The sequence below is a fragment of the Ailuropoda melanoleuca genome, chromosome 9 (genome assembly GCF_002007445.2).
Source record: "Ailuropoda melanoleuca isolate Jingjing chromosome 9, ASM200744v2, whole genome shotgun sequence".
Classification (NCBI taxonomy): Eukaryota; Metazoa; Chordata; class Mammalia; order Carnivora; family Ursidae; genus Ailuropoda; species Ailuropoda melanoleuca.
In genome coordinates, this window is record NC_048226.1 from 102720689 (window position 1) to 102742979 (window position 22291).

The 22291-nt window shown below is 64.9% G+C and overlaps 3 protein-coding genes across 9 annotated transcripts in view; 2 read left to right on the forward strand and 1 right to left on the reverse strand.

The window, feature by feature from the left end:
• The window catches only part of IQANK1 (IQ motif and ankyrin repeat containing 1), a 20178-nt gene extending 18308 nt beyond the window's left edge, over nucleotides 1–1870 (forward strand). The window contains 6 exon segments of the mRNA XM_034668535.1: nucleotides 44–240; nucleotides 749–978; nucleotides 1130–1222; nucleotides 1419–1428; nucleotides 1431–1526; nucleotides 1621–1870. Of these exon segments, the coding sequence (XP_034524426.1) occupies nucleotides 44–240; nucleotides 749–978; nucleotides 1130–1222; nucleotides 1419–1428; nucleotides 1431–1526; nucleotides 1621–1793 (799 nt within the window). The 3' untranslated portion in view covers nucleotides 1794–1870.
• On the forward strand, nucleotides 1870–2404 carry LOC117803835 (putative IQ motif and ankyrin repeat domain-containing protein; the record flags this gene model as incomplete). The annotated part of the gene is made up of 1 exon (XM_034668752.1): nucleotides 1870–2404. A coding segment is annotated over one exon (498 nt), but the record flags the coding sequence as incomplete, so codon positions are not given.
• SCRIB (scribble planar cell polarity protein) overlaps nucleotides 2389–22291 on the reverse strand; it is a 29474-nt gene continuing 9571 nt past the window's right edge. For 2 of the 7 annotated variants that reach the window (XM_034668733.1, XM_034668739.1), the window contains 36 exons: nucleotides 21657–21774; nucleotides 21470–21548; nucleotides 21289–21378; nucleotides 21131–21187; nucleotides 20970–21033; nucleotides 20799–20873; nucleotides 20586–20730; nucleotides 20059–20177; nucleotides 19650–19849; nucleotides 19393–19559; nucleotides 19176–19306; nucleotides 18957–19082; nucleotides 18042–18185; nucleotides 17423–17809; nucleotides 16677–16739; nucleotides 16140–16229; nucleotides 15570–15647; nucleotides 14612–14935; nucleotides 14427–14507; nucleotides 14088–14342; nucleotides 13676–13786; nucleotides 13284–13577; nucleotides 12989–13177; nucleotides 6843–6953; nucleotides 6711–6758; nucleotides 6408–6482; nucleotides 5243–5305; nucleotides 4414–4521; nucleotides 4166–4325; nucleotides 3966–4086; nucleotides 3657–3851; nucleotides 3426–3568; nucleotides 3315–3352; nucleotides 3141–3215; nucleotides 2848–2899; nucleotides 2389–2770 (listed from right to left, as the gene is read on the reverse strand). In XM_034668733.1, the coding sequence (XP_034524624.1) occupies nucleotides 2625–2770; nucleotides 2848–2899; nucleotides 3141–3215; nucleotides 3315–3352; nucleotides 3426–3568; nucleotides 3657–3851; nucleotides 3966–4086; nucleotides 4166–4325; nucleotides 4414–4521; nucleotides 5243–5305; nucleotides 6408–6482; nucleotides 6711–6758; nucleotides 6843–6953; nucleotides 12989–13177; nucleotides 13284–13577; nucleotides 13676–13786; nucleotides 14088–14342; nucleotides 14427–14507; nucleotides 14612–14935; nucleotides 15570–15647; nucleotides 16140–16229; nucleotides 16677–16739; nucleotides 17423–17809; nucleotides 18042–18185; nucleotides 18957–19082; nucleotides 19176–19306; nucleotides 19393–19559; nucleotides 19650–19849; nucleotides 20059–20177; nucleotides 20586–20730; nucleotides 20799–20873; nucleotides 20970–21033; nucleotides 21131–21187; nucleotides 21289–21378; nucleotides 21470–21548; nucleotides 21657–21774 (4722 nt within the window). In that variant the 3' untranslated portion in view covers nucleotides 2389–2624. The remainder of the gene's footprint in view (nucleotides 2771–2847; nucleotides 2900–3140; nucleotides 3216–3314; nucleotides 3353–3425; nucleotides 3569–3656; nucleotides 3852–3965; nucleotides 4087–4165; nucleotides 4326–4413; nucleotides 4522–5242; nucleotides 5306–6407; nucleotides 6483–6710; nucleotides 6759–6842; nucleotides 6954–12988; nucleotides 13178–13283; nucleotides 13578–13675; nucleotides 13787–14087; nucleotides 14343–14426; nucleotides 14508–14611; nucleotides 14936–15569; nucleotides 15648–16139; nucleotides 16230–16676; nucleotides 16740–17422; nucleotides 17810–18041; nucleotides 18186–18956; nucleotides 19083–19175; nucleotides 19307–19392; nucleotides 19560–19649; nucleotides 19850–20058; nucleotides 20178–20585; nucleotides 20731–20798; nucleotides 20874–20969; nucleotides 21034–21130; nucleotides 21188–21288; nucleotides 21379–21469; nucleotides 21549–21656; nucleotides 21775–22291) is intronic. The other 5 variants (XM_034668734.1, XM_034668737.1, XM_034668735.1 and 2 more) reach the window with 5 other exon arrangements.

Consider the following 22291-nt stretch of genomic DNA (forward strand, 5'->3'; position numbering starts at 1 on the left):
GCCGGCGGGCAGCCCCTGGCCATCCAGCTGCCTGGCCGAGCAGGGCGCCAGCCCCAACAGCAAGGTGGGCGCCGGGCCGGGGCGGGGGGCGACTGCCGCCCCCGCGGAGCCTGGCTCAGGAGCCCCTCGAGCAGGGCGCCTTCGGCCGGCCGCCGCTGTACCGAGCAGCCTTCGGGGGGCACCTGGAAGCCGTGGAGGTGCTGCTGAAGCTCGGAGCTGACCCCCGGGTGTACGCAGAAGGTACAGGTGTGTGCGCGAGCGTGGCCGGGAGCACCCCCTCCCCTGCGGCGGCGGGCACCTTACCACTCCTGGAGGGGTGGGGAGGCTTGGGATGGAGGGGGGCGGCTGTGTCCCGCAGGTGCAGACGGCCAGGGAAGGGAACGGCCGGCTGGGACCAGGGCATGCAAACAGGGCAATGGACACCTGCTGGGGGCCTGGGGGACTGGCCAGTCGGAGTGGAGAGGAGGGGATCCCGGAAACGGATGTGGAGACCGTTTGGTCTTGGCAGGGAGAGGCCCAGAGGACCCTTGGGTGTCTCATTTTGGGGGGCAGCTGCAGCAGGATGGTCAAGGTTTTGGGGCCGTGTTTCAGCCCGTTGGTGCCTTTTTTCTGTAACATGGGATAGCAACAGAGCCTCCTTCCAGGTTAGCAGAGCGTGGAACCCACGCTCTGAGCTCCTTGCCAGTGCCGTCGGTCCCTAGGTGGCCTCCCTGGACGCTGTGGCTACTGTGCTGCGGTCATGGGATCTGAGCCTCACGGAGGCCATGCTCCAGAACATGGAGGCCGAGCAGCCGCGTCGGGCCCAGGAGGCTGAGCGGCACGAGGAGGCAGAGGCCAAGCGGCGCAGCCGGGGGAAGGTGGGTGGGGTGGGGGGTGGCAGGGAGGGCCTCTGATGACCAGGCCACTCCCCCCCCCCGCCCCAAAGTGAACCTCAAAGTACAACAGCTGGCGAAGGCACAGCAGCAGCGGCACGCACAGGTGAGCCGTCCCCTGGCTGCTGGGCAGCGGAGGCTCCTGGGGGATGGGCGGTGGGGACAGGCTGGGAGGCTCCCTGCAGGCCGTCGGCCTCAGTGGGACAGACCTGGTCTGGAGGACACCAGGCCAGCCCCTCCTGGGCCCTCACGCCCAGCTGCAGCAGGCCTACTGCGAGCTCAACCAGAGGACCACGGAGCACGAGGAGTGCGAACGGAGGTGCCCAGGCCAGGCTGAGCTCACCCTACAGGTGGGGTTTCTCCCTCTCACGCCTGGACTTCCGGGGCCTGCGTCCCCCTCCCGAGCGTGGGTGTCACCTTCCAGTAGCGGCCTCTTGGCAGAGTGGAATGGGGGCCGCAATCCCCTCCTTAGGTGTCTGGGCCACCCCATGAGGAGGGGGTAAAGCCTCGCTCTGAGCGGAGCATGGGGCTCCTCCTCTCCTGTAGGCCGTCAAGGATCAGAGGCCCAAGTGGACAGACCGCAGCTGGAGGCCCAGGAGGCCGAGGAGACGCTGGCCGTGGCCAGGCTGGAGCTACGGGAGCAGAGCCAGGATGGTGGGCGGGGCTGGGGGGTAGGGGGACTAGGCCCAGGGAGGGGTCAGGCACCGGGTCCTGCTGTTGGTGCTCCGCCCCACTCACGCCCTCGCAGGGGAAGAGGAGGTGCCGGGGCTCAAGTGCCGGGTCGCTGAGCTGCACGACGTACTAATGAAGGACGTGGGCGACCGCATCCGCGCAGACGGCCGGTCGGTGGTCATGGCTGTGTGGGACGGCGGGAGGAGGATTTGGGTGGACAGCAGTGACCCGGTGGCCACTCCCAGGTAGCCTCTTGTCATCGACCCTTCGGGCCTGGCTGCCGCCTTCCTGTGCTACCAGGACAGCAACTACGTGGATGCTGTGAACCCTGCCCACCTGCGGCCGGAGAGGATCCGGCTGGCACTGCTGGGGGCGCTCAGGTAAGTCGGGGGAGGGCGGGGCCCCTCCCCCAGGCGCCTCCCCCACTGGGCTGCCCCGCAGGTACGGGAAGCCGCTGGTGTTTGACCTGCACGAGGCGGACCTGGTCCCCGTGGTGCGGCAGCAGCTGGAGGCCGTGCGCCCGGGGCTGGCCCAGGAGCTGCTGAGCCGGGCACTCCTGGAGCGGGAGCGGTACCTGTCGCTGCTGCAGCCTGCCGATGGGCCCGAGTACAACCCCTTGCGGTTCCAGGCAGCACGCCTGCGACACTTCCGTGTCGTCTTTGTCACGGAGGCCCCGTGGCCACCCGCGGAGCAGCTGCAGGTGTTGCTCCCCGTTTGGGTGCTGCTCCCCAGCGGGGGGTCCGGCTGGGGGGCACGGGTTTGCGGGCAGAGCGTGGAGCGGGGGAGGGGCCCCCTGGGTCCCAGCCTTGAGCGGGGTCGGTAAGACAGATGCACATGCAGGAAGTAAAACGTAGTCAATTTTATTCTTCTGAAACCACAAAATAGAGTCTTTGGTTGTACAAACGTCACTAGTTACAGTCTTGCCAACGGGTTCCAGCTGGGGGGGGGGGCAGTTAGTCAGTGGCCAGAACGCCTGAGGGGTCTCTTTAAAATGCTAACTCCCAGGTTAAAAGACTCAGGTCAAGGGTGCAGTGCAGCTGGCAGGGCCCCTCCCCCAAGTCGAGGGGCGGCACTGAGCCTCTAGGAGGGCACTGGCCCAAGGCCCCGGCGCCCGGGCCGCATTGGGCGGCGGCTGCTGCACAGGGTCACCTCCTCGGGGCCCACGGCGCCTGGCGAGTGCCTGCCCAGAAGCACCATGGCCACCTCTCCGTCCTCCTCCTGCAGGCCTAGTGGGCAGAGCAAGGCACGGAGTGAGCTGACCGGCTCCCTGCGCGCACCCCCGGGGCTCAGCCTGCTAACTCACCGGGGCTGGGAGGCGGTTCTAGGGACCTCAGCTCCTCAGCAAAATCTGGGGACTGCGATGGGAAGAAGCGTTAGGTCAGGACGGCACCCCAGGCCTGCCTGCAGCCACCCTCCAGAGCCTGGATGGGGGTCCCCGCGGAGCCCTGGCCCAAGGATGGGAGCTGGCTGGGGAGGCCCCGCGCCCACGGAACAGGACTCGAGACAGGCAGAGAGAAAGGGACAAGCCTGGCTGGCAGGCGCAGGTGGAAAGGCGGCCGGCGCTGTGCGCGGCTGTCCTGTGGACGGGCCTGGTACCTGCATGTCATAGACAGGTCTGGAAGAAGGGAGGGCTGCAAACACCCTGTAGTCAAACTTCCTCCCAGACAAGGCCTTGAAAGGACAGCGTGAGGGAGAAAGGCAGAGAGTGTGAAGAGGGGGAGGGGAGGGGAGGGGCGGGTTGAGTCTGGGGAGGGGTGCAGGGCTCCTCACCAGGCGTCCGGGGGAGATGCTGGTCTGGGGCCCGAGGTCTGGGGGGACAAGAAGCGGGTGTTGGGAAAGGTCTGGGCTGTGTGCCCCCCGCCCCCCGGCCTGGCCACAGACCTTCCCCGGGTGTGGGCGATGGGGTGGGCGCGGGCGAGGGGGCCTCGGCCAGCCGCTCCAGGGGCCCACGCCTGCTCCGGCCCTCCTGGGACTTGCTGAGGACCATCTGCGCACGGAGGGCGTCCTGCTCCAGGGACTTCATCCTGTGGGCGAAGGGGAGGCGGTGCTGGGCAGGTGGGCGGGTGTGGCGGCGAGTGCGGGAAAGGCCTCGCTGGGCCAGCAGGGCCTCACCTGGCTGCCCTCCACAGCGCGCGCTTCTCGGCCTCCAGGGCCCGCCGCTCGGCAGGGGACAGAGCCCGATCGGGCACAGGCGCCGACAGCTCCGGGCTCTGAACGCGCAGCCGCTCCTGATGGCGCCGCTCGGCTTTGGCCGTGCGCACCGGGGCGCCGCCTCCTCCGAGGGGCTGGGGGGACTGGGGGCTGAGCCTGGGACAGGAGGCGGGGCAGGAGGACCAGGTGGGTGGGGTGCCGCTGGCACAGGGACCCCTGGGCGGTGCCTCCCCCACCCCCATCCCGGGAGACGTGCGGGGCGTCCCTCACCCTGCGGCAGGGCCGGCCCAGGGCCGTGGCTCCTCGGGGGCCTCCCCGTCCAGGTCCAGGGTGAGCCCGCTGTCCTCGGCCTCCCGCAGCAACTGTGCCCTCTTCTGCTGCAGCTTCCGCGCTGGGGTGGGGGGTTAGGTGAGACCCCGGCCCGGCCCCCCCTTCCCGCGCCCTTCCCGCCTGCACAGCTGGCCACCTACCTTCCTCCTCCTGCATCTTGCGCAGGTCGTCGGCACCCACCAGCGACACGCGCTTGGGGGGGCCCTCGGCCTGGGGCACCCGCACCTCTAGCTCAAAATATTTCTGCCGCTCACGGAAAGACAGCTGCTCCGGGGAGGCCATGGGCCCAGGGGTGGGGGGCTGTGGGAAGCGGGTCCTGAGACCTGGGCTCTCTGGGCACACGCCCCCCAGGCACAAGTGGCAGAAGGGCGGGTTGCCCACCTCGTACCTGGGTGGGGGTGTCCTGCGGGGGGTGTGGGCCAGGCACAGCAGCGAAGGTCCTGTAGGCCTGCTTCACGTTGGTGGGCAGTGCGTCGGGAGAGGGTGGGGACGAGGGCTGGGGGGGGAAGCATGTGAGTCGGGCAAGGACAGCTGTCCTGGCTGCAGCCACCACCCAGCCAGCCCCCAGCTGTCCCCACCAGCTGCCACTGACTCTTGTGCCCCGTGGATCTGAGCACTCACAAAGTGGGGATCGCCTCTATCCCTGGGGGCCACGGAGCCCCCTGGCCAGGCCCAAGCCAGTTTTCTCAGCAAAGGGCAGGGACGGAGGCCAGAAAGAGGGACTGGGGTCCGGGTAAGGGGATGAGGGGGTCGGTGGAGGAAGGAGACCTGGAGCCAGTGGGGTGGCTTGGGTGGGTAGCCAGGGGCATGAGGCCCACACTCTCCTGTCTGCTATCTGCAGGGGCAGACGTAGGAGCTGGCCTCCAAGCTGGCCCTACCAGGGCTTACCCCCCACTGCAGTGTAGCAAGAGTGGGGGTGCCCATGGCCTGGCCCTCCCATGCAGTAGACCCAGGGAGCCTCAGTAGGACCAAGCTGGCCCCCAGGGACTCATACACAGGCGGGCAGGTGAGATGAGGCAGCCCTGACTAGCCAGCTCTGTCTGCCCAGGGGCCGCAGGGAGCCCCTCCGCCCATTGCCAACCACCCCTGGCCAGGGAGCCGCTCATGGGCCGTGCCCTCACGGTAAGGAGTGGCAGCTGGGGGGAGGCGCTGTGCCCCGGCCCCACCTCCCTGGAGGAGGGGGCACTGTCCTCCACCCCCACCTGGTGGGCACTCACCTGCTGGCAGCTGGGGGAGCAGGGGCCCTCAGCCATCTTCCCTCCTGTCGCCCCAGGCAGTACCTGCAGGGGTCAGGCAATGCCGGGGTGAGGGTCAGGCAGGGCTGGGGCCCCACCAGGAGGAGCTCCTGGGGAATGGGTGTTTGCCCAAAGCTGCTTCTCCGTTCCCCGACCCAATGCCAGCCCAGGGGAGATGCCCGAAGGGCCTAAACCACCGCTCGGTCAGCATGGAGTTCTCCCCTAAAGGCCATGACCCCGTTGGCCAGGCTCCCCTCTGCCCCCACAGGGCCAGGGGGACAGGAGGGAGGGTCTTCCCACATGGCGGGGGGGGAAGCAGCTGTTCCATGAGCAGCCCCCCCTCCCCGCTATCCTCCCCATGTACTCTGAAGGGGTGTGAGCCAGGAAGGCCCCGACGCTCACCGGCCACCCCACAGCCAGGCCCCTTTCTGGTACGAGGACACTGGGTCCCCACCCCTCCTGGGGGCTTCCCACTCAGCTGCTCATGGCTCAGGAGCGAAGGTCTACACGAAAGCCCCTGGCAGCCCCCAGGCCCTCCCCCAGCACAAGCACCCCCCTCCTTGGCAGTACTCGTGCCTCCTGGAGCCCTGCCGGTGACCACTCGCCTTCCTGTAGGGCTTCTGAGCTTCTGCCGGCTGCGCACAGCCTCTGGGAGGCCTGTTTATAGCTCTTGGGGGAGGGGTGAGGCCCAAACATCCGTCCTGCCCAGTGCCTTGTCCCCCAGCTGTCAGCACTGGGCCACTGCCACCGCCCCCCGCCCCGCCCCGGTCTCCATGGCTTCTCGAGGCTGCTCCACGCTGTTCCCATCCACAGTGGCTCAAACCCAATCCCACCAGGAACACCAAAGGCTCCCGTGGCCTCCACTCTCCCCAGCCTGCTCGGCGAGCCTGAAGGGGAGGGGGGCTTCCCAGGAGCAGGCCCTGAGCCCTTTGCCACTGCTGGGCTTGTCTGCAGGACGAGGCCGGGCCAGTGCCCAGTTAGGAGGCAGAGCTCCAGCGTGGGTGCTCATGGCCAGTGTCCCCTGCAGGCCCTGCCTGTAAGCTCTGTGCCCTGGGGTCTCAGTGACGAGCGGGGGCTAAGGCAGGGGCAGGACAGAGCTAAGACGGGCAGGCAGAGACCAGGCCGGGGACATGACTTGGACACTGACCCTCTGCGTGCTGGTGGTGCCGGGCATGGCGGCTAGGGTGCGGTAATCCAGCTTGAGGCTCTCCGAGCTCTGACCCTGGGGAGCAGAGGCAACACGGTGGCGCGAGAGGCCGTGTCTGCACCTGAGCGTGGGGCCGGCAGACGCCACCGAGCGTGGGCTGCAGCCACCCACCGCCCCGTGTGCTGCGTCCACCCTGGCGGCCTGCAGCACCCCAGCGGGTAGGGGGCGGCTGGAGCCCGGAGCCCTGGGGCCTGAGCATGAAGACAAGCCCGGCGTGTAGGGCAGGAGCGCCCGGACACTCACCACGGCCTCCAGTCCCCACTGTGGGGTCTGTCCCGGCAGCTCCTTCTCCTGTGGGCAGAGAGGACGCCAGTCAGGGACCACCAGCCTCAGGCTCCCCAGCCCCGGGGGCCGCCGGCTGCAGGTGGCTCTGACCTTGCCAGAGCCCTCGGGGCTCAGCTCCCGGTCGATGGAGGAGATGCTCTCCAGGCTGTTCCGGCGGCCGAGGCCCGCCGCAAAGGGGTTGGCAATGACGCCCGGGGATACCTGAGGAGAGGAGCAGGCTAAGGGCAGGGTCCCCAGCCTCAAGGTCCCTAGCTGAGGACCTGCCGGCAACCCCCCCAGCCGAGGCAGCCTCCTGGGTTGTGGAGGTCTGGGACTGGCGCCACTGGCAACCCGGGACGCCGTGCCATCAACCCCATCCACGACGCGGGGTAGCCACAGGTCACAGATGCACATCGGAGGCACTGGGGGCCTTTCTGACACGTGGCAGGAGGCAGGGGAGGTCGACCGTGCACACTGAGCCGCGGGGTGCCTGGTGGCTGCTTCTGAAGTCTGCAGCGCAAGCGCCCAGCAAAGACTCTGAAATCAAGGCCACGATGCAGGAGAAACCCAGCGGCTCTGAGCAGGGAACAGCCTGCTATCTGGTCACGAACTGGGCTTTGACCATGAACCACGAGGGCGAACACAGGCAGACGGAAACACGGAATGGCTCTCTCTGCAACCCCATGGGACACGAGGGGGATAGCTCAGTCTTGACCAACAGCAGGAACCAGAGTGGGGGCAGCACAGGAGACCCCCTGACGTGAACAGCCCCCACTGATGGGGGCTGTCGGTGTGGCTGAAACACAAACCTAGTGCAGACGTCATTCAGAAAGGCCGAGTGGGAGAATCAACGAGCAGAGGGTCAGCAGGGCAGCAGCCCCCCGGAAAGCAAGGACAGGGGAGCCCCCAGCAGGGAAGAGGGAGCTCAAGGCTGAAAATATTGAGCAAACATGGGGATGCTGTCATGACAAATGATGTCACTCACAAGATGGACACAACGATTGTGGGCAAAGACACTAGAGATGCGGTCTTGGCGGGAACTCGCGGTCGGCCCGAATAGCCCTGGGATTCTGACAAAAGAAGATTTAACGATGGACACTAAGGAGCCCGCCTTCCCAACTTCTGGGATACGTTCGTCCAAAGATCACAGGCAGGTCCCAGAGAGGCGGGACCGAGCGGAAAGCATAAGAGGCAAGGCCGCCGCCTGGTTTCTCTCATCAGAGTCAGAGAAGGCCACGCGCACAGGGAAGGGCTGGCCTGTGGGGCAGGACGTGAACTCATATTTTTCCACAGCAGGAGACACCCCACACGTGAAAGCCTGGCCCTGAAAAGTCCCGAGGTCACGAGCACACCCAGGGCCCAGATCTTGGCTTCTAAACACCACTTTCCGCTAAAAGGAACCAGCGCTCCTTGGAGACATGGGATGCAGGGCGGGAGGGCCAGGGCAAGCCCAGGGCGTCCCGCTGTGCCAGGAAGGAGGCTGCCCACAGCGAGACGAGCCATGTGAGAAGGGCCGGCTGGAAGCCCTTCCATCAGTCGAGTCGGGGCACAAAACCAGCAGCCACAGCGACAAACCCGTCACCCGTGAAAGAACACAGAGGCCAGTGAGGCGCGGTAACAGCAGACAGATGAGTATCTCACCACAGGGAAGGAGGCGCCGGTGGCGGCACAGAGCCCACTGCTGAACGCAGAAGGAGCCGTGAACTGAGAACACGGCTGTGAGCCGCGACCACGGTACTAATGCAGGAAACACCCACGGGTGCCAGTGCTGGCGGGTGAGGATGTCAGGACGAACGGCACATTCAAACACTCTCAAAGTATCCCGCACAAAACACATACAGATTTCAAAGGGGAAAGAGCCTGGACGCCTGGGTGGCACAGCGGTTAAGCGTCTGCCTTCAGGACAGGGCGTGATCCCAGCGTTCTGGGATCGAGCCCCACATCAGGCTCCTCCACTGGGAGCCTGCTTCTTCCTCTCCCACTCCCCCTGCCTGTGTTCCCTCTCTCGCTGGCTGTCTCTGTCAAATAAAATCTTTTTAAAAAAAAAGGGGGGGGAAGAGCCGCTTCTCGATGGGGAAACCCAGGGACAGCGCTGTGGAGGCCGTCGGTGATGGGACACACCGCCACGTGCGCGCCTGGTTGGGAGGCTCTGGGGACCACTGCAGTGATCTGTCACAGGGGCACCCACTGAAACCGGTCTCGAGCAGCCATGGGACACTCTGCACGAGGTCAGGGTCAGGGAGGCTGGGTAGACGGGGCAACCAGATGCCCGTGCACCCCCGGACCGAACCCTCTGCTACGAAGGATGCCGTGGGCAGCTGGAGAAGTGCACACAGGGCCTCTGAGGGACAGAGTCTGTGGCCTGTTCTTGCCACTTGTTTCCAAGTTTAACATTATTTTATGTATTTGTTTTATTTTTCAGAAAGACACAATGCGGGGGGGGGGCACCTGGGTGGCTCCGTCAGTGAGGCATCTGCCTTCAGCTCAGGTCATGATCCCGGAGTCCTGGGATTGAGCCCCACGTCCACTCTCTGCTCAGCAGGGACCATGCTTCTCCCTCCCCCTCTGCTGCTGGCCCTGTGCGTGCACTTGCTCACTCGCTCTCTCAAATAAATAAAATGTTAAAAAAAAAAAAGATATAATTGCAAGATAACCCCAAGCTAACACACGTGGTAGACTGAAGAGGGGGCAGGGAGACAAAGTCAAACTCCTCAAAGGAACTGTTTGTAGTTTTGACTTTGGAACCGCATAAACGCAAACACTAGCATGAAACCGATCTTTTAAAAGTATCCCTAAAAACTGAAAACAAGTAAGCCTAACCATATACCAAGTTGGCAGCATAACGACACAAAGAATTACTGCAAATGACTTAAAAACGCAGTATTCTGATTACATCCCAGTGAACAAAACTTACGGGCACAGGGAAGTCTTAACTTGTTCTCATACGTCCTGTTATTAACAGCAACACTGGTACTGCACTTTGGAATTATTAATTACAATGTTGTTACTTAAAAAAAATTTCAGTACAAGGGAAAGAGACACAAATATAAAATCAAAAGTTAGTAAAAATCCTGTAATCTCAACTATGAATAAAAATGCCAGTACGGAGGATCCTGGCTGGCCCAAGTCGGAGGGGCCTGCGACTCTTGATCTGGGGGTCCAAGCTGGGTGTGGAACCCACTTAAAAAATCAGTACAAACTCATGGCTTCTCTCTTCCTAGAAATATCCACACCCCAGGCTCCAAGTGCTGCCCGGGGCCAGCGGCCCCTGGAAACAGCCGACTCCAGGGCCGGCGCAGGAAACACCTGGATACCTGCTCACTCCAGAGAGCAAGAAAGCTGCCGAGTCACAGGTACCACACTGGACAGACAGCCCCACACCCAAGGAGGGCACAGCGTGGGCACAAACGTCAAGAACACACGGCCCTGTGAATTCAACAAGAGAAAAACACGTCAGCTGCCGTCTCTGGAGATCTCCAAAGCCGCAGCTTGTTCCCGAAAACACGGACAAGATGAAGGGAAGGGAGCTGGCGTGTATCGCGTGTGTCCCGGGCGGTGCGGCTCGGGGTGGGGGGCGTCTCCTCCCTGCAGGCCGTCCGCAGACGGCAGAAGAGCGATGCGCAGAGGACAGACGGGAGCACCCCCTCCTTGTGCGGGCGGTAAGGGAGGGCTGAAGAGGAAAGGGGAGTGAGGACGAGACCCAAGTGCTGGCTCTCGGGGCAAGCGTGAGCCAGAGACCAAGAAGGGACGTGACCGCAGTGTGCTTCCGCGTCGCCATGCGGGCAGACTGGCGGGCACGTGGGTGCCGTCTCCTCGGTCCGAGCCTCCCTGGAAGCCCAGCACCTGCCCGAGCACCACACCGAGGTCCATGAGACTGTGCAGGCACCCGAGGAAGCACGGGCCCCAGAGGACAGGCCAGCAAGTTTGAACAAGTCCCTCCTCCCGCCGCCACGGAGGGTGCTGGGGGAGAGACGTGGCCCGGGCACGAGCTAGCAGCAAGCCTGGTTTTCAGAACCCAAGCAAAGTTCAGAGGACACTCGGCAAGCCCTGGTTCCTACAGGGGTCAGACACGCTCATGCAGATGAGGAAGCAGACTGAGTTTAAGGAAAACGGGGGTGGGGGGTGGCAAGCAGGGAGTTGTGAGCGCCTGCCCCACACCCTGGGGCCTTCAGAAATGACAGCAAACATCCCGTCCAGTTAGCACAAGACGGGGCAGCTGGCCGCCATTCCCCTGCAACCCTGAGCACCAGGGGTCCCGGAGCAGACCGGCAGAGCCTGACCAGGAGAGCCAGGTCCACAGGACACAGGGCTTCCGACCAGATTAGAATTAGTAAGGAAACCAGAGCAATCGTGAACGTGCTCAGGGAAAAAAACGCAATCACACGGTAAAAGAATTCTGAAACCAAGGCTAATTCTCGGGTCCCACCAACTTGTTACAGAACTCTGCAGGGTCATTTGGAAGAGAAAACACACTTCTCTAGAACTTTTCTAAAATAGGAAAAACAGGCGATGTGACCAACTAGGGATCAAAGCACACAGGAAAGCGACTGTATTTAGGCCACAGCATGTAAGGGAGGCCCCACGTTCCCAAACCTGTGGGGACGACAGGTGCACAGTGCCCGCTGCTGATGTAACACATCAGTTCACCCAAAAGCAATTCCAGGGGGATTACAGAGCTCTGCTTTTAAAAAATCACATTAGTACAAGAAGGAAACATGAGACAGTGTAGGATGCGGGAAGACTTTCCTAAGCAAAACCCCAAATCCAGAAGACACAAAGGAAAAGATCAGAAGACGCAACTCACAGAAAACTTAGATTTCTAAAATCTCAAAGAAACCATTCTTAAAAAGTGAAAGTGACAACATTTGCGTCCCACGAAACAAGGTACCAACGTTTGGAAGGTGATAGAGCGCCCATCAGTTATGGGAGGACAGACAAGTCCAAGTGCCCAGGCTGGGGGCTGGGGGTGGAGGCCCCACAGGGCAGGCCTGCCCATCTGCCCACCGCCGGTACCCCCAGGGCGCCTTCCTGCACGAATGCCCCAAAAACCAAAGACGGGCTCCCAGGCTTGCTGGCTGGTGCGCTGGGAAGCCCTGGAAAGCCGCCTGCAGGAGGAAGCACACACGTGACACGGGGAGGGACCGCCAGGAACAGCCAAGGGTGTGCACCCCACCTGTGACTCGCTGAACGTTCACGCCCTTCCCTGTGCAGCTGTTTTCTTCTCTTTAAAATCAACAAACATACTGGCTGAAACGCCTCTAAACACACATAGGAAATAAAAAATAAAGGCTTCTCTGGGGCCACTCGGTCTAGCCTTAAGTCCTAAGAGAAATTCCTCCCTGGAAACCACCAGGGTTCCCACGAAGACGGAGGAAGATGGGGGCGCGGGGCCCCCAGCCTAGGGTCCAGGCCTGGAGTGAGGCACACGAGCGCAGGCTCCGTTCCCTTCAGCAGATGACATGCGACAAGGGGCAACCCCTCCCTGGCAGTGAGTCACCACCCCAGAGACCCACCTGACGCACGGGCCGACCCGTGGGGACCGCCCTGGCCCTCTGCAGGTCAGGAGCTCTCAGAGGCCCTCATGGGCTGCAGGCAGGCACGGCTGCGTCAGCGTACGCCCAGGGGCCCCAAGGACAGCAGGGAAGAAGGCAGGACAGCATGGGGACGCCGAGGCTTGGAAGCCAGAATCGCTCGGCACGCAGGCCAGGCTGAGAGCTGAGCCTCGGGAGCCCAGTCCCGGTCCTGGCCGCCAGCCCTTGCCCTGAGGGGCTGGGAAGGAGCACAGCTGGGCCCCCACGTGCCCCCACCCCCCCGCTTCTGCTCTGTGGCAGACGCTCCCAGGGAGCAAGCTGGCTGCTGAGGGGCTGCCAGCAGAGGACAGTGCCTGGACAGGTTGGGGGTCCCCGTGCGTGTCTGTAGGCACAGTCCTGAGGGGCCATGTGCTGGGCTCAGAGCAACTCCCCTGCCCCCTCCCGGCCTCATGGCCCTGCCCCGTAGGCGCCGCTCGCCTGGAGGTGCGTAGCACGATCGTGCACTGCCCTTCCTGGGCCAAAGCCTCCACACGCTGTCGCGAGCAGGCGGCCAGGAGCACAGCCTGGAGTGGCCCATGGCCCGTGGCGCCCTCGCATGCCACCTCACAACGGCTTAGAGACAGAGCAGCTGTCCCGGCCTGCACGCGGTCCCTCGTCGCACGTCTAGGCCGAGCCGCGGACATGACCGGGTCCCCACGGCGGAGCACTGACGGGGGCAGGACTGACCTCAGCGGGGGCAGCGGTGCTGGTATCGAAGCCGTCACAGACGAGCACGGTGAGGGAGTCGCCGACCGCACGCAGCAGCTGCACGGCCTCGCCGTGCGTCAGGCCCAACAGGCTCTGCTGGTTCACCTCCAGCAGCCGTTGCCCTACCCGCAGCCGGCCGTCGCGCCCGGCCGCTCCCGTGGGGCTCACCTGCAAGAGACCGGGGCCTCCAACTTCAGGACTGGCCCAGCGTCTGGCCCCTCGTCCCCTCCCCCAGGAACCCAGTGGGGCGGGCCTGGCCGGGGAGGGACCTCACCTTGGAAATGAAGATGCCCTCATCTGTGGGGTCGCAGGGGTTCCCTGCGTGGCCCTTGGCGCCCCCTCGAATGCTGATGCCCAGCTTCTCCCCGGGGGCCTTCTGGATACAGAGTTCCCGCATGCCCGGGGGTGGCGGGTCCCTCCTCACGAGCAAGACCAGCTCCAGGCAGGGCCGAAGCAGGGCACTGACTGCCTCCTGGTGCGTGGCCTCCCGGATGTCCTGCCCGTTCACCGCCAGGATGCGGTCCCCAACCCGGAGGCCGCTGCGTGCAGCCAGGCCCCGTGGGAGCACCTGTCAGGGGCGATGATGCTCAGCGGGCTGGGGACCTTGCTGCCACGTGCCCAGGCTGGGCCCTCCCATCACAGAGACGCCTGTAGGGCCCGCTCTACCTTGGAGATGAACACGCCAGGCTCCTGGATACCAAACGGGTGGCTGGAGTGATCAGAGCCCCCAACGATGCTGAGCCCCAGGGGGCCCCCGGCTCTCGGCAGGCAGATCTCCTGGGGATAACGAAGGGCATGAGGGGCTGCTGGAACGAACCCACTGAAGGAGCAAAGGGGCACCTCTCCAGCCCAGAGAGTGTGTGCGCCCCAGGTCCCTGCTGCGTCAGAGCACACAAGCACACCAAAGACCACACGGGGACGCAGTGACCGTGACACAGAGCCCCAGGGGCCCAGCACCAAAACGGAGAGAGCGTGAGCACCTACTTTCCCACCTGGAGAAACTGGCACCCCACAGCTAAAACTTTACGGGGGGCGTGGGGGGAGTAGGGGACAGGCAGGGAGAGGCCCGGGATCTTACCTCCACGGGGTATGGCCCCTCCAAGGCAGCAGCCAGCAGGCTAGGGGCCAGCCTCAGTGGCCCAGATTCCCCAGGGATGGCAGTGACCACGGCGGTGGTGGCTGCAATGGGGGGTGGGGGGGAGTGTGGCAGAGGGCTGGGGGGAAGGGGCCCCCCGGCCTCCCGCTCCAGCAGCAGGGCGATGGTGGGGGAAGCGGCGGTCAGCAGGGAGACGGCGTGGTCGTGCCTGGCCTCAGTCATGTCCACCCCGTTGATCTGCAAGAGTGCGGCCAGTCAGGGTGCCCTGTGGGGTGAGCGGAGCGGATGGGGCAGTGAGCAGGCCCCACTACCCCCACTCACCGAGAGGACACGGTCGCCGACCTGCAGAGTGCCCGCCCGGTGGGCAGCGCCCCCCTCTGCGATGCGGGAGATGAAGATGCCCTGCGGGGAAAAGCAGAGCCCGGGGCAGTGAGTCCTCGTCCCGCCCAGCTCTCCCTGCCTGAAGCACCCCCCGCCCCCCACCGACCCCCGCGAACCAGCCTCACCCCATCGCCAGCCCGGTAAGGCGTGGAGCCTTTCCCGCCCGCGATGCTGAAGCCCAGCCCCTTCTCGCTGCGCACCAGGCAGGCCACGTGACGCTGGCGCGGGGGCCCCGCGGACTCAGGCTGGAGCAGGGGCAGGCGCAGGCCAGGTCCCCGCCACTCCCGCGGACTGTAGTCATCCTCGGGCCGCAGAGGCGTGACGGTGACCGCGTTCTCTGGCTCCACCATGCGCTCCCGCCACAGCCGCATGTGCACAGTGGCACCCGCCCCCCGCAGTGCCTCCACAGCCTGCTGGTGCTCGGCGCTGTGCAAGGCCATGCCGTTCACCTGCAGCGCGCGACACCCGTCAGGACACGGCCACGCCGAGGCTCTGCGTGTGCCGCCACCACAGATGGGAGACAGAAGAGGAACGAGCCACAGAACTCCTGGCGGGGTAACCACCCCCCCCCAACCACCCTGTGTGACCCTGGGGGTGGGGGCGGGGGAGGGTACGAGCCAGGCTGACGGGAACAAGGGGACGCCCTTCCCGCTGGCCCACACCTGGGTCTCCAGCCCTGCAACCCCCCTCCACCTGTCCCTCATCCGAGCAGTCTCACAACTGAGGACGCCCAGGGTCACCGGGCGTCTGACCCTGTGCCTCCACGCTGACCCGGCTCGGTGAGACTCCCTCCCCTCAGCCCTGCCTGGGCCAACACGCGCTTGGCCTGACAGCCTCTGTCCACGGCCCCTCCAGGCCCCGCAGAGAGGGTCAGTGGCCCTCAGACTCCGAACTGGTGCATCGGTAATCAGCACAAGCGCAGTCTCCCGGGGCCCCCAACACACGTGCCAAGCCTCCGAGGCAGGACTAACCCCTGCCCAGCTTGCTGGGGGGCTGACCACCTCCCCGGCCAGCCTCTGGGGGCCGCCTCTGCTCCCGACACAGGCGGGGCCGTGTGGAGCCTGAGACACGTCACTGACTCACCTCAAGGAGCTTATCACCCACTCGGACGCCCGCCCGAGCTGCGGGGCCCTCCTCGGACACCCGAGAGATGAATATGCCCTGGGAAACAAGCAGGAGCTCAGCGAAGAGAAAGGACAGAGGCCGTGGAGGGGCCTGCCTAGCCTGTCCTGCTGGGGAGCAGTGGGGCAAGGCCCGCAAACATGCCCAAGGGCACGGGAAGAAGAGAACCGGGCTTGGGGCCGTCATAGGCACTAGGCTCACCGCTGCAGAGCCAGAAGGCATAGGCCAACCTCCTGGGATGATCTGCACCCCCACATCCAATAGGGGTAAACACAGGAGGAAAGACAGAGTGCCAAAAAGCGCTCCGGCACCCTTCCCGTTTCTAACTAAGCTCCCTGGGTCAGTCCTGGGCCGGCAGTCATGGCCAGGCACCTGGAGGGTAGGGAGCCCCGAGCACGAGCAGATGCCCAGAACAAAGTGGGCTGGGAGGTCAGAAGGGGCAGCACGACAACCCTCAAAACCACGAAAGCTTCTTGGAGAAAAGGCAGGGATGCTGCGAGAGGGGTCCCTGAGGTGGCCACAGCTCCTCACCTCGTCGTCCCCTTTGTAGGGCGTAGAGCCCTTACCGCCAGCGATGCTGATACCCAGGCCCCCCGTCTGCCGCACGATGGTGAGCGTCAGCTAGAAACAGAACAGACGCTCGCTGTCCGGGGGCTGCCTGTGGGCCTGGCGGGGGATGGGGAGGGCCTCGTCGAGTCCAGCAGCCTGGGCGGCCCCAGGCAGCACAGAGGGGCTGCACAGGGATGGACACTCACAGGGCAGAGCACAGCCTGGATGGAGGCCCTGCCCTGCCTCCACCTGCAGGTGTCGCCTCAAAGCCCCACGGTTCCTGAAACGCCCCAGCACCCCTGCCGCCAGGACTGGCTGCCTTCCCCAGGCCCACACTCCACGTCTGTCCACCTGTGTCAGAGGGCCGGCAGGCCCCAACCCGAAGGAGGTGCAAAGAAGCTCTTACGGGGCAGGGGTCTGCACAGGCATGCGGGGCGGGGGAAGGAGGCGCGAGAGCCCACAGCCCCGGAAGCAAGGCCAGCGGCCCGGGACACGGAGCGCAAAGCGGACAGTACAGACCTCTTCTTCCTCGATGCGTGCGGGTTCTATCAGCAGGTTATTGGCCTGGTCAAACGACACCCCCTGTCAGGACAGGACCAGCGAGGGCATGCAGGTGAGCCGCCGCCCCGCCACCACCTCAGCCGGCCCCGCCGAGAGCAGAAAGGACAGCAGCGACCACACCAAGCTCCCGCAGCCTGACCACCAGCCCCTCCCCTCCAGTCCAGAAGGGTGGCCACCACCGCCGCTGCACTGTCACACGGGGCAGGCTCAGCTGGTCGGGGGGGACCCCCCGGCAGGCTGAGGCCACGTCAGACTGTCCCAGGCCCCTCAGATGCCACGGCATCGCGCCCGTGCTCAGGACAGAACCTCGACATCAGATACACAGGAGTGCTTCGGGGGCAAGACGGCCCCAGGGAGCAGACTGGACCTTGTGTGGGCCCGAGAGCCACCCGACGGCCGGGGACAGGACTCGCATGAGGGTCCACAGTGGGCCCAAAGGCCAGCTCTGAGGAGGACCCGAAAGGAAGGAAGAGTCCAGGCAGCGACGGGGCAGCCGCCAGACCCCAGCGCCCCAGTCTGAACTCAGCCCAGGAGGACCCTGGAGAGTCAGCAGCCCTTGGGGGTGGGCCCCTCCCCCGGCAGCCAGATCGGGACAGGGGCCCAGAGCTGCTGTGCGAACTGCCGTAGGCCTCAGCGCGGAGCGCGGCCCGGTGAAGAGGGGCCGGGGCAGCCCTGCTCGGGCGGGTCTGTGAGCAGAAACCCACCTTGATGGACGGTGCGGACACCACGGCTTCCTCCTTTTCCTCCTCGGCCACTGCTGCCTCCTCCTCGGCCTCCGCCTCCTCCTCGGCCTCCTCCTCGGCCTCCTCCTCGGCTCGAGGAGCCCAGGGCGTGTGGGGGCCGTTGTGCCAGCCCGCGGACCCTACAGGGCCCTCAGCATCTGGCTGTGTTCCCTGCAGCAAGGCCACCACGGCCTCAGGCTGGGGTAGCTTAGAAATCTTGAAGTGCTTCTTATAGTGAGGTGTGTCCTTGCGGATGAGACGCTGTCTCCCACCAGGCAGGGGCCAGGGCACCTCCAGCTGCCCTTCCTCGCTCTCGCCATCGTCCCCGGGGGGCAGCAGCAGTGTGTCCTCCGCAAAGCGCACTGTGGGCTGGATGAAGCCGGTGTGAGCAGGGCGGCGGGGTCTGCACCCCCAGGAGCCCCGCGTCCCAGAGGCTCTTGCTGCCCTGCACACGGAGACTCTGAGCAGCACGGCGCCGAACTGCACTCAGGGCCCGGGAACGCGTGGTGCCAAACACAGGGGGCAGGGCCCGCCCCGGAGGCCCAGCCGCGCACTGACGGGTCCCGCCCACGCGTCTGCTCAGCCTCGGCGCCAGGCTCACCTCCTCGTAAGTCTCCTCCGTGGCCTCCTGCTGGCTCAGCCCCTGTGCTTCCGTCGGTGGCCCCTCGGGTTCACCCTGGGAGGCTGTGCCGGCGGATGCCTGCGAGTCCTCACTCAGACCAGACTCGGCGCTCAGCCTCTTGTCCTGCGGCCGGGCAGGCAGCGGGTCAGTCTGCGGTGCCCCTGGCGGGCTCACCCCTGCACAGGTGGGGGCAGTCCATCCCAGCCCACGGGGACGCCACGCTGCCCTCTAACTCGACAGAGGCCGTGCAAAACCACAGTTCTGTGGTGCAGCTCCTCAAAGATCTTCCTGAAAACAACTGAAGAACAAGGACCAGACGAGCTCCCAGGAGAACGCCAGCCTGAGAAAGGCCGGCAGCCCCGACAGCAGCACGGCTCTGCAAACAAGCTGCCAACGGCAGCTTCGCGGGGTGGGTGGGCCTGCCCTATGTCCCCCAGGTGTCACCCTCGGGATCCCAGAGCTTCCCCCAGCCCCTGTGGCTAAAAGCGTCTAAAGAAGCAGAACTGGGCTTGTAAACACTGGTCCCAGCTCTCTACACCCAAGCTGATCCTGCCCCCAGCCAGCAGCGTGAGGACCCGCAGGCCTCGCTCTCCATCCCCCATACCACCAAGAACGCGGCCACCTCTGGCTCGCCCTGTGCTCCTGCCCCGCATGGCTACGCCACATACTCCCCACAGCCCTTGCAGGACACGGTCCTGCCCCGTGGGAGAGCACAGCACACTTGGCCCTAGACCCCCACCCCTCACCAGGCTCATCTCCTCCCATCCCCGCCCCCCCAGCCACCCTGGGCCCTCAGAGCCCCACACCCAGTATGACAAGACGCCCAGGGCTCCCGAGAGGTGCAAGCCTGCCGGGCTGGTGTCCCTCCTGCGCCGTGCGGGTTCCCAAAGGCACCTCCTCCAGGGGCGAGGGCGGCCCGGACTCAGGCCTGCAGGAGTAGGCTTCGCCTCGACGTTCCTCGACACCCCTCTTCATCACCTTCAGCTCGCTAGGGTGAGGCGTGGCCCGGCGCTGCAGGCCCTGCAACGGGCACGAGGGTGCGGGGTGGGGCAGGGCAGGGGTCAGGGGAGGGCAGGGAGGAGGCGGCCCACCCAAGGAGCCCCCCCGCCATACCCGCTTCTCAGCAGCAGCTCCCTCGGCATCGTCGCCGCACGCTGGGACCTCCAGGAACTGGATGACGCTGACACGGCTGGGCGGGGCGTCGCTCCAGCTCTCCGCAGGGCTGCTCTGCGGCCCCAGATCCTCTGAAGCAGATCAATGTCAGGGGCAGGCGGACTAGTCTGAGGCCATACCCACCCCTTGGTCACAGCCGCCAACCACGGCAACCTACCGAGGCTGGGCGGGGCTTGCTGGGGCAATAGGTAGCAGGTGAGCACCTTCTCGCCCGTCTGAGCGTCGTCCTCCGTCTGGAACCGGAGCATCGGCTGCGCCTGGTTCTCGGCCAACCATAGGGCCTTGAGGTTGAGGTGGGTGAGCGCAAATGGCAGACTCCGCAGCCTGGCGGCCGGTGGGCACGGTCAGCTCAGTGGGGGGGCCGGTGGGCATGGTCAGCTCAGCGGGGGCTGGGCAGGGCGGGTAGGCACTCACCGGTTCCCGGCCACGTCCAGCACATGTAACTCAGCCGTGTGGGCGAGCTCGGGAGGCAGGGTGGCCAGGCGGTTGTCCCTTAAGGAGAGGACGCTGAGCGCCACACAGCCTCCGATCTCCGGTGGCAACACCTCTAGACGGTTCCGGTCCACGTTGAGATTGGTCAGCTTGGTCAGTTTCCCCAGAGAGCGGGGCAGAGCCTGGCCAGGAAAAGGGAGGGCCAGGGGTTGGCCAAAATCCACTAGACTTTAGGAGGAAGAACCCCTCAGGAGTGTCTCCACCCCCCACACTGTGCCACCCCCAGCCAAATGCTTCCTGTCAGCGGCCTCCCATCCAACCAGATAGCCGGATCCTGCCACACAGCTGCACCCTGCCCTCGCTGCCCCGGTCCTGCCAGGCTGGGCCGTACCGTCAGCAGATTCTCCGTGAGCACGAGCTCAGAGAGGTTCTCACAGTCGCCGATAGCCTCTGTCACCTCACACAGCCGGTTCTGGTCCACCTTCAGGATGGACAGCTGCTTCAGCTGACCTGGGGTCACGGACACGGGGGGACAAGGCTGAGTGGGGTACAAGGACCAGCTGCCCATACAGCACCTGGCAGGGAAAAGCCCCGCCCTGCCCCAGGGCAGCGCTCCTCTCTGCCGCCCGCCCCATCCTCCCGCTCGTGCAGTCCCTGCAGCTCCCCAGCCCCAGAGAGGACAGCTCGGCACTCCTGCATGGCCTCCCCAGCTCACCATCCCCACCCCGCCACCACAACACGCCTCGGCCGCTCAGGTGCAGCACCTGGTCACCCCCCACCCCAGCCTCAGCGTCCATTCCTCTTCTCAGGAGTGTCTCTCAGAGCCCAGGGACAGTCAGGGCCCTCCCCCCAGGACCCTCCTCTAGGCCGAGGTTCACCGCCAGCCGCGCCCCTCCCAGCACCCAGGCCGGTGCTGACCGATGCCATCCGGAAGCCGCTGCAGCAGGTTCTGGGACAGCAGCAGGTCAGTGAGCAGCAGCAGACCGCCAAGCTCTGCAGGCAACTCCTCCAGCCGGTTTTCTGACACGTCCAGGCATACGAGGCGCCGCAGGTTCCCCAACTCCTGAGGGTGGGCACAGAAGGTCAGGGACCAGCCGGGGGCGAGCTAGGGGCTGCCACACCCTCACTCACCGGGGGCAGTGCTGACAACTGGTTCCGGTCCAGCCACAGCTCTCGGAGGTTGGGCAGAGCCCCGAGGGTGTCAGGCTGCAACAAGAGATGGGGACAGAGTGATGGGGTTGGAGGGACAGCCCAAGGTTCACCTGCCCTGCCTCGCCCATGACGGCCCCGCCCTCTCCGCACCAGTACTTCCAGCTCATTGCCTCCCAGATCCAGCTGTTCCAGCTTGACCAGAAAGGAAAGAGACCTGCAGAACAAACAGCAAGTTTGCTGTGGCCATGTGGCCCCAGGCCCCTGGCACCGCGACCCAAACAGGTGCTGCTGGAAGACCCACACCCACTCACGCAGGCAAGGACTTGAGCAGGTTCTCCCGCAGCTCCAGGGTCACCAGGTTGGCAAGGCTGAAAGAGAGATCAGGGTGGGGAAGTGATGGAAGCAGGGACGATGGGGACAGATGGAGGAGTGAGGCCGAGCTGAGTCCCCCTGCCCTGGGATCACTCACTTGCCCACATCCCCAGGCAGCGCTTGCAGGGACACATCATTAAGCGCCAGGTGAGCCAGGCTTCGCAGCTGAGTGAAGCCTTCAGGGAGCCTGTGCAGAGAAAGGGGGACCTCAGATATTCAGAACAGGGCCGCGGAAGCCCCCATGCCCGACGCAGCCCCCCAGTGCAGCCACCACCCACCTAGACAAGGGGTTCCCGCTGAAGTCTGCAATCTCCAGAGCCTTGCAGAACTTGATGCTCTCGGGGATCTCAGGGATATCTGTGATAGAAGAGGGCTCAGCGCAGAGACACACCCAGAGTCTCCTGGAGCTTGAAGCCCTTGCTGCCGCCCCTGGGCTCCACCCCAGCCCTGCGCCAGCCTCCGCACCGTTGCGGGACACATCCAGCTCCACCAGCTGCATGAAGTTGGCCACCTCGGGGGGCAGCCGCTGGATCTCGTTGTCGCTGAGGCCCAGCTTCCGCAGGTTCAGCAGCCGGAAGAAGGGCTGTGGGCAGGGGTGGGGTCAGGGTAGGACGGACTCTGCAAGACAGGGCCCCTCCAGAGCAGACACGGGTTCACACGTCACAGATCCCGTGGGCCTTTGCCTGCTGCAGGCCACACAGGAACCCAGGGTGCTGCCTCATCACCCTCATCTGCAGCAAGAAAAGGAGAGAAAAATGTGTACCCGCCCCTCGCTGTGCTTCTAACTTCCTGTTGGTACCTGGTCCCTTGATGTCACCTGAGACGCCTTCCTTGCAGCTGTTTGGCTATAGGACGGAGCTCATGTGCCCAAATCTCAGCTGAGAAGTTCATCTGCTCCAAGCCGAGCAGTTCCCTGTTCCTTACTCTGCGTGCTCCCCTCGACTCCACTCATCACCTGAAGCCCCTCTTGTACCCCCCCAGGGAGACTGCCAGGGCCCACAGTGCTTTCTGCCATGGCACCCAACCACCCCAGCCTGAATCTGTGACAACAACTTGACAGCTACAGGAAAAAAAAAAAAAAAAAAAAAAAAAAAAAAAAA